Source organism: Eretmochelys imbricata, chromosome 7 (genome assembly GCF_965152235.1).
Source record: "Eretmochelys imbricata isolate rEreImb1 chromosome 7, rEreImb1.hap1, whole genome shotgun sequence".
Classification (NCBI taxonomy): Eukaryota; Metazoa; Chordata; order Testudines; family Cheloniidae; genus Eretmochelys; species Eretmochelys imbricata.
In genome coordinates, this window is record NC_135578.1 from 58,487,042 (window position 1) to 58,500,966 (window position 13,925).

Here is a 13,925-nt window from a genome sequence, read left to right on the forward strand (position 1 = left end):
CCATTCTAGGGATAAAAGCAGACAACATATGCTTGGGGTGATTATGAGTTCTCTGAATACTTGCATTCCCTACTGTGTCTGTTTTTCAACGGTATCATAGAATCATAGAATATCAGGGTTGGAAGGGACCTCAGGAGGTCATCTAGTCCAACCCCCTGCTCAAAGCAGGACCAATCCCCAATTTTTGGCCTGATCCCTAAATGGCCCCCTCAAGGATTGAACTCACAACCCTGAGTTTAGCAGGCCAGTGCTCAAACCACTGAGCTATGATTTCTGCAGTTTTGTAGTTTGCTGGTAGTATTAAGCACACACCAAAAAAATGTAAAATGCCCACTGTTAATGGTTAACTGGCATGACCTTCTGGTTACGTAAGTGAGGTAGCACATTACCCAAAAGCACAGTACATGCACCTTTTTTTAAAAAGGTGATCTACCTATATATTTGTGTCTGTCTCCTGAGGTATTCCCAGTCACCATATATGGTAGAAACCTTTAATCCTCCCTTCTCAGGAGCTTTTTGATCCATTTTAGCATCAGTCGACCCTAGGTTCTTTGAGTTTGTGAGGCCAGCTACTGGCCAGGTACGTAATACAGTAGATCTTATGACCTCTAGGAAGTTGCAGATAATTATAGGGAACCAATTTTAAGAATAGGCAAATGTTTTATTCCAGGGAAAGAATGGGGCAAATTAAATAAAAACAGGAAAGGTCAGGAACCAAGGACAGAGGAGAAAGACAAGGGAATCGGGGATAACTACTAACTAGTCACACAGCAATAATTAAACACTCCCTTAATTTCTGAACCCCCTTCAAAAAACCATGAAAATGCACCCCAAGCCTCCCTACAGGCTAGTGGAGTTGAAGATGGATCAGGAGGATTAGTGCATTCCTTGTTGGAAAGTTGGTAGCTGTCCCTTTTGGCTGGAGTGGGTCTCTAGCTGGCTCCCGGTGCAGAGGAGGCCCACTGGGCTCAGTTGGCAGGCACCATTGTGGGCACAGCATAGTATTGCGGCTCAGTCTCTTCTCTGGGTGCTCTGCATTGGCCTGACTGAAAAACAAATGTTCTCCTCCTCTGTTGCAGGGAGCAACTAGTAGGTTGTGTCTCCTGCTTATAGTCAGTGCCCTGGAGTCACTCCCCTTCTCCAAACATATGTATCTCTCCATGCACATGTTTGGGGGTCCAGCCAAGTGCAGGCTATCCAGACCTGCTGTTGATTGCCCTGGTGTGTCAGTAAGGCCTCTGGCCTGGTAATTCTTCTTCTGTCCTAGCCTCTACTACTGGGGTGGGTCTCAAGGACAGATTAGCAGGTAATTTTAGTTCCCCAACTATTGCCTCTGCTTTGTGCCTTTTAGACAGCACTTATCTGCTCACTCAAGCTCCACAAATGGTAGGGGGTGACACACTATAAAAATACTTCAGCCTTGTAGACTGAAGCGGTGATGTATCTACTATGGAACTACAAATGAATGTTTTGAATGGCTTAAACCAAAAGGGTTTTTGTAGTTATTTTAACGAATATGCCACCAGAGGCTGTGTGGGGCTGAAATGTGACCATTTCCTGGTCATTTGTGCTAAAACAAGTAAACTAAAGTGACATTTATATTATCATTAGGTTTTGGAATTAAGACACTTGGGGCTGTTCATGCTTCTTAGTACTATTGTTTCATACAGTGACTGAAAAAAACAATGTTACTTCAGTTTGGTTGGTTCATGCGCAAGTTATGTTGACAGCTATGAGGGCTAGAACCAAATTGTATTTTAAAAAATAAAAGCTTAAATTCTGGCTCACAGTTGTACCCCCCCAGGAGAGGAGGATTCTGTGGTAAATCTCATGGGTCTGGAATCAGCTGTGGAATGCAGTGGTGCACTATATGAAGGTCCAGTCTCAACATGATGCATTTGTTTCTGTATTGTTCTCTGGTGGCTTATTTCTTAAATGTATTTTTTAAATTCCTCCTCCTAAAAACAAAACAAAACAAAAGGTGATAATCATTCACTGAAGGGGAAACTACTACAGCCTTGTTTATACAGAAGGTAAGCTCAAGTGATGTAAATTGCAGCTTAGCTGGTGTTGACTGTGCAATTTTGCTGATTCCTGGTGGCTATCCCTTAATATAACAAGGCTGAAGTGTTAGTGGAATCTTGGAAGAAAAACCCAAGTATACAAAGGAAACAGTTTGGGGGCTTGTTTCCTTTGCTCCATGTAAAGGGGGGAAATAGGACAAAATGAGGTGGAAAAAGGAATGGAGTTGTGCAGAGCCTTGAAGGTTAGGGATGCAGAATGTGAGAGAATTTGAGCAGCAGTGTTATTTGTGTGCACTTCAAATAGGTCATGAGGAAGATGATCCCTAAAACAACATTTTGGGTGTGGTCGAGGAGAGCAAGTTGTCCATCTGAGAAGCCAGGGAGGAACCTGTTGCTGTAGTGGAGGTGGAGATGACATAGCAATGAGGAGGACAGGACAGATTTTTAGAGATGTTGCTGTAAAGGAAGAGACCCAACAAAACTGGTGCCAGGCTCCGTGTGGGGGAGTGGAATCTGAGCTGACACCAAGCATGGGTATTAGGATAGCAGGATTGACAGTGAGAAGGGTGATGAGCGGATTGTGGGAAGAGGCAGCGACTGCTCACTGTGCTAGGTTTGAGTTACAAAAGCACTTGTCAGAAAGCCATAGTCTGGAGGCTGAACAGGGTGGGAGATGTGGGAGTTGTCACCATATAACTTGGGGCTGAAGCCAGGCGAGCAGGTAAGCTCATCCATGAGCAGAGAGAGAGACCAAAGAAAAAACCCTGATGAGCATTTACAGAGCAGGAGAAAGGAGGAGCAGCCACTGGTGGAGTCATGTACTACAGGTCGAAGGGAAGTAAATACAGATCTGTATACTTGTCTCCATCCTTTGTTTATGGTGTGGGCTCAGAACTTGTACACAGCTTTCCTTTCTTGTCTTCATGACAGTCCTGTCTGCTCCAGTGAGGCTTTCCATATTGCTGATGAAGGGGAACCTCTACATCCTCTTCAGTGAGCTGACATCAGCTCCTATAGTTAGTGAATTGAGCCTTTGAGGTTTGTGTGACACAGATACAATTTAACAGTTGCAAAGAGCTAGTTTCACAAGCCTTTCTTCTCAGATAGATGATGCCCATGATGGCAGTTTATTTTAGATTATATAATATACTAAATAATTTAAAAATACACCATTTTAGTCCTCTGTAGTTCCCTTTATTTTATTGGAGCTGGTAGCTGAATTGAATTCAGAACAGCTAACTGAGAACTGAATTTGCTGAACTTTTAGATTCTTGAAGAATTCTAAGTTTAGAACACATTAATAGATTACACTAAAAGTATGACTTCTATGTATATAGATTAACCACAAACACCAATTTCTGATTCTCTCTCTGAATCAAACATTGTCCCCATTTTCAAATGTCTTAAAATAACGCAAGTATATATAATACAAATAAATAAAATGCTGCATAGAACCTAAGAACCTGTCATTGTTTCTGTTAAACAGCTGAATAAATGACTAAAGTAATGTATTAAACAGCATGCTCTTTCTTAGCCATTAGAGTCAAACACTTCTTGTTCTAATCAAATGTGTGAGAGGTTTTAATATTAGATACCCTTCTAAGGACCATTGACTATTAATTCCACACAAAACCTGTATTAAAACATTAAAATTGCACAGTTAGCATTCATCCAAAATTCATTCACAACCATGCACAGGAGAGAGGAGAGAAATATTATTTAATCTCAGAATCTGGCAGTGCCTATACAGAAAAGAGGAGAGTTAAGGTTGCATAACGTAACATTAATATTTTTTTTTGACTCTTTGTTAGTGCAACTTTAACCTAGGGATCTTTAAGGAATATGTATCCTACGGTAAGACTTCCTTTCTTCCTGTGAAGGAAGATAAAAAATTTTTCCTTCCTTTCACTGATCACTTCTTTTTTTGTCCATGTCTGTTAATCAGACCTCTTCCCCAGTTTTTGTAAACTGTTAAATTCCAGGGCATTTGAAAGTTACTCTTATTAGGTTAAAAGGTAAATCGTACTCCTTCCCTGGAACTCTTTGATTTGCAGTCTCACATTGTTTCAGGTTTGGGAGTGCAATGCTGTGGTAGGCCTCTGTTAGGTAGGATTTAGTTTTTAGCCTCAGGAGGTATATTAATAGTTTGTTTCTATTGCAATAGTCCCTCATGGGACCCTGATCCAGATTGGGGCTGGACAGATATGTACAAAGACACTGTCTCTGTCCTGAAGACGTTACAGCAGTGGTTCTCAAACTTTTTTCCATGGACCGCTTGAAAATTGGTGAGGGTCTTGGCAGACCACTTAATCTTTCCGAATGTTTGTACCATTAGCGAACTACTGTAAAGCACTTTGGATAAAAGCGCCATATTAAAAAAAAAAAATGTTTTGTTCTATAACTAAAAGCACACAACTCATATTTTAATACAAGTAGTCTTACCTTTCTAATGGGATGGATGTGCCCTCTCTTCCCTGCCGTGGCAGCTCCTGGGCTGGGGCTGTGGAGGAGGGAGGTCTCTCCTTCACCGCAGCGGGCACAGAACTGGGGCTGGGAAGGAGGTCTGTCTCTTCCTGGCAGCCGCAGCCCTGGAGCTGGGGAAAGTCGCCTATTTCTCCAGCCACCGCAGGCCTGCATGTCTCAAATTCCCCACACCCCCTTTTCTCACCCCACTGCCCCCTTCCCCTATTTCCCCCCCAAGGCCACCACTTCACTAATTAGGTGCCTGGACCCTGGAGAAGACACGCATGTAAGGTGGAGCCATGCCTGTGCAAGTCCACTAATTAGGTGAGTGGCCCTTCATTCACTCATGTGTGGCCACCCAGGCGCATACCTTAGAGGGAATTATCCGTGGACCACAGTTTGAGAACCCCTGCCTTACAGTCTTAAACCTCAGAGTGGCAGATCTAGTGTCATCTCATTGGAGATGTTCCCTATACAATTGACAAAAGTGGATCTAGGCGAAGAAATCCTCTGAAAAGGTAACCTTTTGTATTTGATACTTAGAAAACCAAAGTTTGACAATTGTTTTCTTTTGTTTTTACAGGTTGAGAGTTAATTTTGGATGAAGCGCTCTAATTAAAATTGTCGTCATGAGCAGAAGCAAACGTGACAGCAATTTCTACAGCGTAGAGATTGGAGATTCTACTTTCACTGTACTAAAACGATATCAGAATTTAAAACCTATAGGATCAGGGGCACAAGGAATAGTATGGTAAGTTTTCTTTAAATTTGAGCATAAATAATCTTAATTTAGAAGAGAAAATTGAAAGTGACTACTGTATCTTACTGAAAGATAGGGTAGAGACAGTAGGATTGTGTGTGTGTGTGAGAAAATTTGATCCTCAAAGTGAGGAACTAATTGTAATGACATGTAATGCCCCTTCCCTCTCCAATTCAACCAGTGCATCTTGCCTCTAACCTAGAACATCGCCTTCAGTTCAAGGTTGGAGCCACTTCAATACAAACACTGCCAGTTATGAGAGAGTTCTGTAATTTGGCAAACAAATGAGGGCCTGGAAGATTAGGATAGTGCTAAAAAACTGATTTCCCCTCCCCATGACTTAACCCAGCCCTGTTTGCAATGGAGTAGAAGCCAGCATTGCTCTTTGTTTGCACACTCTTGGTGTAGTACATGCTTACAGTTCTCAGAGTAGCTTGGTAGCTGCTTGAAACTGAGTGAATCCATTGCTCATCAGTCCCCAGGACCAGCCAGCTGGTACTTGTGATGTTGTCTGTCCACAAAAACACTGAAGGTCTGACATATTTTCAAGCCAGATTTCCTAAAGCTACCTTAACTGATTTGGTTATGAACAGTGCCATATGGACTGAAAATTAGGTGAGGGCTGCAGATTAAAGATAGTAATTTCAGGCAGAGAACTGGAATTGCCCCATGGATAAGTGTTAGGTCCAGGCTTATTTTATATTTTTCTGAATGATCAGGGAGAAGATGTAAACAGAGCATTCGCTTTCAGCTGATACTAAATCAGGAGATAATGCAGATACCAAGAGGACATAGAAATGACAAAACACTTAATGAAGTTAGGAATATGGGCAAGAAATAAAATTGCCTGAACCTCTACAATGGAACCTGTTATAATCTGTATTTATAAAGTACTGTGTAAATTTCTGAGAGTCATATGGACAAAGGAAAGCTAATATCTTTGAAAAAATGCAAGTAGTGCAAGTGAGACTCTTGAAGAGTAACGATGTTGAACAAGGTGGTATTAGGGTTGGTAGTTGCCAGCAAAGTAAAATAGGAGCTTGCACTGTGATGTGGTAGCAGAAGAGCTAATGTAAATTCTGGGTGGGTCTACATTCTCATGGATAAGGACAGCGACAATTTTCTTCGCAGTTATATTCAGTTTGGAGCCCCTAATACCAGAAAGGCATATTAAGAATTATTAAATAGATAGAGAGTAAAATCTAAATGTACATAACATGGCTAAACTGGGGATAGGGAATGTAGATATACTTGTCAAATACTTGAAGGCAGTAGACACAGTGAGGAAGAGGAATTGTTTAGGGTACTAAAAGTGAGTATTACTAAGTGCAATGGGATGAGTTCAAAGGAAAACTCAGGCTGAATTTCTGGAAGAACATCCAGACTGTACAATAGGTTCTCAAGGGAAAAGGCAGAAGGCTCCTGTCACGGGGTTCATGCACTATTGGGGCATCTCCTCCCGGCCACTTTGGGGATTAGCTCTGCCAGGTCTATGACCTCCTTCTGCTGCTCATCCATATGCCCTGCCCCTCTCTCTGTGCAACTCGGGGTGCTCTCTTTATGATTTGCTTCTATTCTCCCCTTGGTTTCCTCCTTTCTCTCCCTAAGGCTACAGAGTGACTGTAGCCACTTCTGCTGCCAACTTCCTGGCTCTCTCATAATCCCATCTGTCCCTTCTCAGTTGGGCCCTGTTGCCAATCCAGGGGTTGTTCATCCAGCCTAATTCCCCTCAGATGTGACCTATTAAGTTAATTGGCTCCCTTCTCAGCCTCATTAACCCTTTCAAGATTGGTATGATGTGAACCCCTGTCATAGGTTATCAGTAGTTCCCTCCCACTCTGGGTCAGTGGGAGGCCACTCCACCTCACTGAACGTTACACACAGTCAGAGAATTAGCAAAGCACTGCTTCGACAAGGGCTCTGGCCTGCAATCCAGACCGAGCCACAAATCAGTCTCTGGGCCCCAGGCCCTTGGTCGGGGCAGGGCGGCAAACAGTCTATGGCCATGGCCTGTAGTCAGGACAGAGCAGCAAACAGTTAGGGGCTCTGGTCCATGATCTGAGCAGAGCAGCACAAGTCTATAAGGCTGGGCCCTCAGTTAGGGTGGGGCAGCAGTTTAAGGCTCCAGCCTACAGTCAGGGCAAGGCAGCACAGGTGTTGGGTGTCCTAGCTCCAGCTGACAAACATAGGCCTCTTGGCTTAGAGAGGGGAGGTTGCCATGCCTGGGGTGGGGTGGCCGGGGATAGGAGAGCCCAGCCCACCTGACTCCACCAGGCCCTGACCCAGGACCTTAACAGTGGTGAAGTATTTCACAGCTGGGTCAGCAGGGAATCCAGGTGCAACATGCTGACGGGGTCTCTGGCAGCAACACAGCCAGACTGGGGTCAGCTGCCCCTGGGCCACTTCCTACCCTCCCCTTAGGGTGTACCTGGATCCATGGGGGGTCCTCCATTTCATCTGGGTAGAATGCCAGTGGCAGTCCCAGCAACTCCTCCGTGCCTTGGCAGCAGGCAGCTCTCGTCAGTGTTCAGCTTGGCAGGGATCTGCTGCAGTTTCCCAGCTCAGGAGTGGGCAGGAGGCATCTGTCTCCTTTGGCAACTGCAGCTAAACTAAGCTCCAGGAGGACCTGCCCTTTATACTTCCTGTCCTGCCTCCTGACTTCTGGTGGGAAGGGTGATCATGGCCTGGCTCCACCCATCTGGGTTCAGAGAGTGATCCCTCCCTCTCTGGCTCAGTGGGAGGCCACTCTGTCTCATTACAATCCCCATCACAGCTTCTAACTCAGTGCATGTAAAAGTAGACCATATGCAATAGGGGACAGTATTGACAGGAGCATGAACTAGATGCCCAAATAGGGCTCTTCCACATCCAGCTTTTGCCTTTCTGTGAATGCATACAATGCGGACATCAACTCAACTATCTGCCCTGCCTGCATGCCTCCATCCTTACCTGGAGAGACAGTCTAGGAGTTCAGTCTCTAGTCCAGTGCAATCCTTGTATGTGTCTGTCCTTGTGTCCTTCCCATCACAGTGTTATCTGAGCATTTTAGGGTGCAAGCAAAGGGGACCAACTGTAACATGCACTTAGAGGTAGACTGAGACACCACAGACTTGTGTCCTAGTGATCCAGGGGTGCAAAGACTGATGCAATATTGCAGGAATCCTGTACTGGAATCCATCTCCGCCCACCCCTCTTCACTTTTCATTTCCTCATCCATCCATCATTTTAAAAAAAAAAATCCATCTTTACTAAGGGGGACTTCAAACCAATGCAAATCTCCAATGTGTGTTCATGTTTCTTCTATTCTCATTAGAGTCCAGTCAGTCTTGATTAACTTTTTGGATTACTATGGTCCAAATCAGATGGTGATTTATAACATATTTGTTAAAGTAGCTAGTTTTAATTTAATAACCACTGAACATTTGCTGGTAGCCGATTTTCACTGAACGTGTGACCCTCGGTAATGCACAGCTGCCAAGACCTTTGCATCTGACAAATATCTACTGACTCTATACAGCTGTCATATTGCGTCTTGCAGCAAACAAATTCAGTGCCTGCCTGTCACAGAGGTGTGGTGATGTGCATGGGAATTGTCCCTTGTAATGATCTTCACCAGTAGCAAGAAAAATAACGGAACTGAAGTTAACAGCCTGTGTTAATAGGTAATATTAGTGTCCTGAATTTAAGCCATAAATAGAAAGAAATTTGGATTGAATCCTTTTGCAACTCGTTCAACTTTCCTCATCATCAAGGAAAATCGGTGGTGTCAGGCAGTTAAGTCTTCCTGAACCCATTTTCCCCCTTTGTATTGTAATATTGCCACTCAGGTGGCTTCTCCAGTTGGGAGGCCAGGGTACCATAAAATTGTGGTTAGCAGAGTACCTAAGCACTCTGGAGCTGTTAGCCTGATGGCAGAAGCTCCTTCCCTTTTGTAGATTTTAGGTAAAAACCTACATGTTTCTCATGTTTGATGTCTTTGTATTTTTATGTAGTCTAATCTACAATGCCTTGATGTCCATTGGCATGTAGCAGGAATTCTCTGGCTTCAGTTAAGGAGGCTTTGATGTTTTGGGGCTCTGAGTTCCTGTTACTGTCTGAGGAGATGGAGCTGTGTAAGACTGGCAAACTGTGAAGCTGGAAAATCTTTTCTGAACACAGTTATTGCTCATTATGAGGGAGACTCTCGCTTGTACACTCGTTGTATTGGAGTTTAATATTAATGGGAATTCTGGATCACCTGCTGAGTTGCTGTGTGACCTTGGGGATAGTACCTTAACCAGTGTCAGATTTACATCTGTGAAATGGGAACAATGCTCTTCCTTCTCTCTGAGATGAAAGAGCATGTCTAAGGAATAATGAATTTATAAAGTGCTTTGAACCCATGAAATGATATAACAACGGTCTACTTTTAATTGCAGTGCAGCCTATGATGCCATCCTGGAACGAAATGTTGCAATCAAGAAGCTAAGCCGGCCATTTCAGAATCAAACCCATGCTAAACGAGCCTACAGAGAGCTTGTTCTCATGAAGTGTGTAAATCACAAAAATGTAAGTGAAGCATCTTGCCTTAAATGTTTGTGTTAAGAAAAAGGTCTTCAGGTACCATATAGGTGGCTCTAGAGGGTAACACCTTACATAGGGTAGAGATGTGTTTAAGGGGTGGCCTGTGTGCATATAAAGTGTAGGAGGATGCTTCAGAGTGCCACCACTGTGCTTTTCCTTAACTCTTGTCCCCACCCTTGCTTCCAGGCTGAAGGCTGGAGTCATGGTGCTGCTCTGCTAGGTGTGGTACAGGCAGGCAATTGGCTGATGTACTACAGGTAACCATTCTCCCTTCTGTGCTGCATCTGCTAAAGAGTCTGCTTAGGAGGGATAGAAGTGGCAGCAGATTTTGGTGCGCAAGTGGGCCAGGTGGTCTTGCAGGACAACAGCAGAGCATTTCAGGTTCTGGAGATGGCAATAAAATCAGAGCAGAGCAGGAGAGGTACTGATAGGCCAAGTGGCTGCTTCTCAGAACTGCCCTGGAGATAGCTGGTAGGAGCCAGCTCCTTCCTTCGCTAGAGGCTGCATGCTATAGAGCCTTAATACGCCACTTGAACCCAGTGGGATCCAACTACAAGTGTTGGTTTCAGGTCAGATTGGGTCTAAAAACCTTGCCACTCTCAGGTCAGGTTGGGTAATCTCTGATCACCCCCTCTTTGCCTTGGGGCTGGCGTGGCAGTAGCCGCGTGCCATTCTCCTGCGTGTCCTGCTCTTGCTAACCACCGCCACCTTGCTGCGCTGTGTGCTGCGGTGTTAGTGTGCCGACAAGTCTCAGTGCCTCTTTTTCCAAAGCATGTGCAGTATGTCAAGGGTGGCTGCCAGGAATGGGGTATGCAGTCACCACCATGCTAACCTCACAGCCAGGAGTTGGCTGGAGATGGATTGTGGGCTTGAGGAATGTGGAGCAGGAAGCCCCCACAAGGCCGAGCCCCAAGGACAGGATGAAGTTGACGCAGGTTCGGGGGGAAGTGTCAGGTTCAGGTCTGACTTGAAAATGACTCAACACTCTTGGGTCGGGTTTGGGTTGTCTGTGCTCGGGTTGGTGTTTAGCTCTGGGTCAGGCTTTAAAATTAGCCCAGAGCAGACCTCTAGCATGCTGTCCTCACCACCTCCTCTCCTGAGCCCCATGTGGGAAGTTCCAGCTTTCTCAGGCTGATAGGCGAGGAGGGCCACCATCTGCAGGAGAAGCTTCCTTCTACCACAGACACCATTGCAGTGCCACACTGAGAATACTGCCTGTATGATCTCTAAGCCAGAGATTGTTACCCTCTGTGTATGGAAACTTCCAAGCTCGTTTTGGATGTTACCACAAACTATATAATGATGACAACGGGCCCTTTCTGCTCTGTGACTCTTGATGATTAGCAGTTGCTTGACCTTGCGCTGCATTCCCCATCCACTCACTGCAGTTGGCAGATATCGCTTATCAACTGTGGAAGTTGGCTTCTATCCTCAAACTGTCTTATTGTACTTACCTGTAATAGGGAAGCTTCTGCTTGGGCAGGGTTTATCAGTTGCCTGCCTGTTCTTCCTCTGATATCGCTGAAGCAGCATCCCAGCCCTTTCAGTCTGGAAGCATAGGCAGGGGCTGGAGAGAAAACAAACTAGTTCTAAAGCACAGTGCAGCTAGTCTTACTCTAAAGGCCCTTCATACATGTATGTGTGTGTGGTTTGGAGAGGAGGTGGTAAATGTATGACCACCACTCTGACGCAGAGCAATAACATCTTAACCATGTTTAAACTCTTTAAACTGCACTGAACTTCACAAAGCTGCTTTGGAACATCCTGTGTTAATTCTGAAACATTGATTGCTGTAGGGTTATAATTTAGTGATTGTCCACATGGATTCCACTTCTGGTGTGCAGGCATTCAATGCACAGGAGATCTGATTCTTTTGCAGCAATGTCCTTTGGGGCTGTACCAGTAACCTGGGTGCCCTAGTGTTTCCCCACTTGAGGGCACAAGGAGTGCATGGGGCCAACCATCTTTCAGTTCCTTCTCGCCACCTATGGTTGCAAGATGGGAAGCCTTGCAAGATCTACTTATCTACTTGCTGTGTGATCTTGATACCCCTGTGTGTGTGTGTGTATACATAAATAAATAGCATAGTTGGCATAATGTCTTTCTCTTTTTTATACTCTTTGGCAATATTAAAAGAAAAAAATGCAAAACAAAACTTATATTAAGGACTTCCCTGGTACTGGGATTTAGCAGCTATGGCTGAAACAAACTCCCCAGCATTCAAAACTTGCCTCTCTTGTGATGTGGCTGTTTCACTTAATGATGGGCACTTGAGGAGTCTATTTTTGGCTAGTTTTCTTCCCTGCGGTAATCAGGAAGGAAACCAAAATGCACACCCTGGATGTGATCAAGGCTTTTTCGAATTACCTTGACAGCTCCTTCAGGAGCACTCCCAGGCTGTCTGTAGCATTTGCAGACAGGATTAAAGGTCCAACAATATCCACCCAAAGATTGTCTACATTGATATTTAATTGTATTAAATTATGCTATGAGATAGCTATATTAGATCCACCCATGCAGGTTAGAAGCCATTCTACCAGGACTCAGATAGCTTTGGCTTCTTTTCTAAAAAGCATGCCCATCTCAGAAATTCACAGGGTAGCTACATGAGGATCAGTCCACATTTTCACCCAGCACTACTCCTTAGTTGTGGCCTCAAGATCTCACTCCCACTTTGGTAGAGCTGTCCTGCAATCCTCATTTAACTAGGACTCCTAGCACCTACCTCCTGATTTGAGAGCACTGCTTGCTAGCCACCAGAAGTGGAATCCATGTGGACAATCACTCTAGGAAGAGAGAACGATGACTTATCCTACAGTATCTGTGGTTCTTTGAGATGTTGTGTCCACTTGGATTCCGTGATCTGTTCTCCTTCCCTGTTACTATGGAGTCCTGTACCATCTGGATTCTCGATTGGCGAAGGAATTAAGGGACAGTTGGGGCCTACTTTGCCCGTAATCCGATTAAGTCGGGGAGAGGATGAGGACATCCAGGGCACAAGCACAGCCCCAGCACTGCTGGCCAAAATATTCTGATCTTGCATGCATCAGAGTCTTCTCCTTTTTATGCTGAATTTGGTGGGAATTATAGTGTGGCATTTATAAAAGCAGTAAATTGGTTGCTTGAATGACTCTACTATAAGTTACCTTAACTGTAAAACAGTTAGCCCCTCCTGCAATGAAATGGTAAATCCAGTGTCCGATTTAAGCATACAAAGATCTGATATTTGTATGGTGGTGCTTATGTCATTTTTTGTCCCTCAGCTAGAAGATAACAGGCTTGGGCTCAGCATAACTGTGTTCCCTCTTCATACACAGCATCAGTAATCATGGTGACTAGTAGTAACTCATGCCCTTCTTGTATGCAAACACTCAAGCTACTTCCTCTTCCAGCCATCCTTCCTTTGGAAGCTCTGGTTTCCTCTTCTGCTCGCTTATTCTTGTGCTTTTCTTTATTAAATGAAGTGCACCACTGATTTATCACAAACACTGAGTGTGCTTCCTAATCTACCTCTGGATTAATTTCTAATGAAATATTATGTTACAGGTAAACTTGCCATACCTCTTGAAGGATTATTACCCTGCAGTAGCTGTCCTTAGAGAACCTGTATGCAACCCGTTCACTTCAGTTGAAGTATTTTAATCTGTCGTTCTGGCTGCCTGGCAATGTAACTCTTACTTCCATCACTCAGTTTCCATGAATGTTATAATTTCTTCTTTTAGAAGTTATATTTCACCTTGAGTTTGAACACCACAAAACTTCCGGTATGGCACAGAGTCCTCTTCAGTTCTTCCAGTTGTCCAGGGCGCAAAAGAAGATTTTCAACCTTCCTGTGTCGCTTCATCCTGTTAATACATGGGCAGTTTATTTGGACATGCACTTTGCCAGTGATCATGCGCGTTACTGTGCAAAAGTGTTGTAGCTTCTGACTTCAGAGGTTAGGTTGGAAATAGGGTTACCAGTTTAGGTTGGACATATTCCTGGAGGTTTCATCACATGACATAACTTTAATTAGAAATCAGAGTAGCAGCCGTGTTAGTCTGTGTCTGCAAAAAGAACAGGAGTACTTAGTAAAGAGACTAATCTTTAATTCCTAGAGACTCCAGGATAATCCT

At 44.3% G+C, this 13,925-nt stretch overlaps 1 protein-coding gene across 5 annotated transcripts in view; it reads left to right on the plus strand.

Moving 5' to 3' along the window:
- The window catches only part of MAPK8 (mitogen-activated protein kinase 8), a 125,929-nt gene that overhangs the window by 74,956 nt on the left and 37,048 nt on the right, over positions 1–13,925 (plus strand). For 4 of the 5 annotated variants that reach the window (XM_077823111.1, XM_077823113.1, XM_077823112.1 and 1 more), the window contains exons 3-4: positions 5,071–5,238; positions 9,666–9,795. In XM_077823111.1, coding sequence (XP_077679237.1) covers positions 5,117–5,238; positions 9,666–9,795 — 252 coding nt within the window. In that variant the 5' untranslated portion in view covers positions 5,071–5,116. Of the gene's footprint in view, positions 1–5,070; positions 5,239–9,665; positions 9,796–10,002; positions 10,068–13,925 lie in introns of those variants that run through there. The other variant, XM_077823115.1, reaches the window with a different exon arrangement.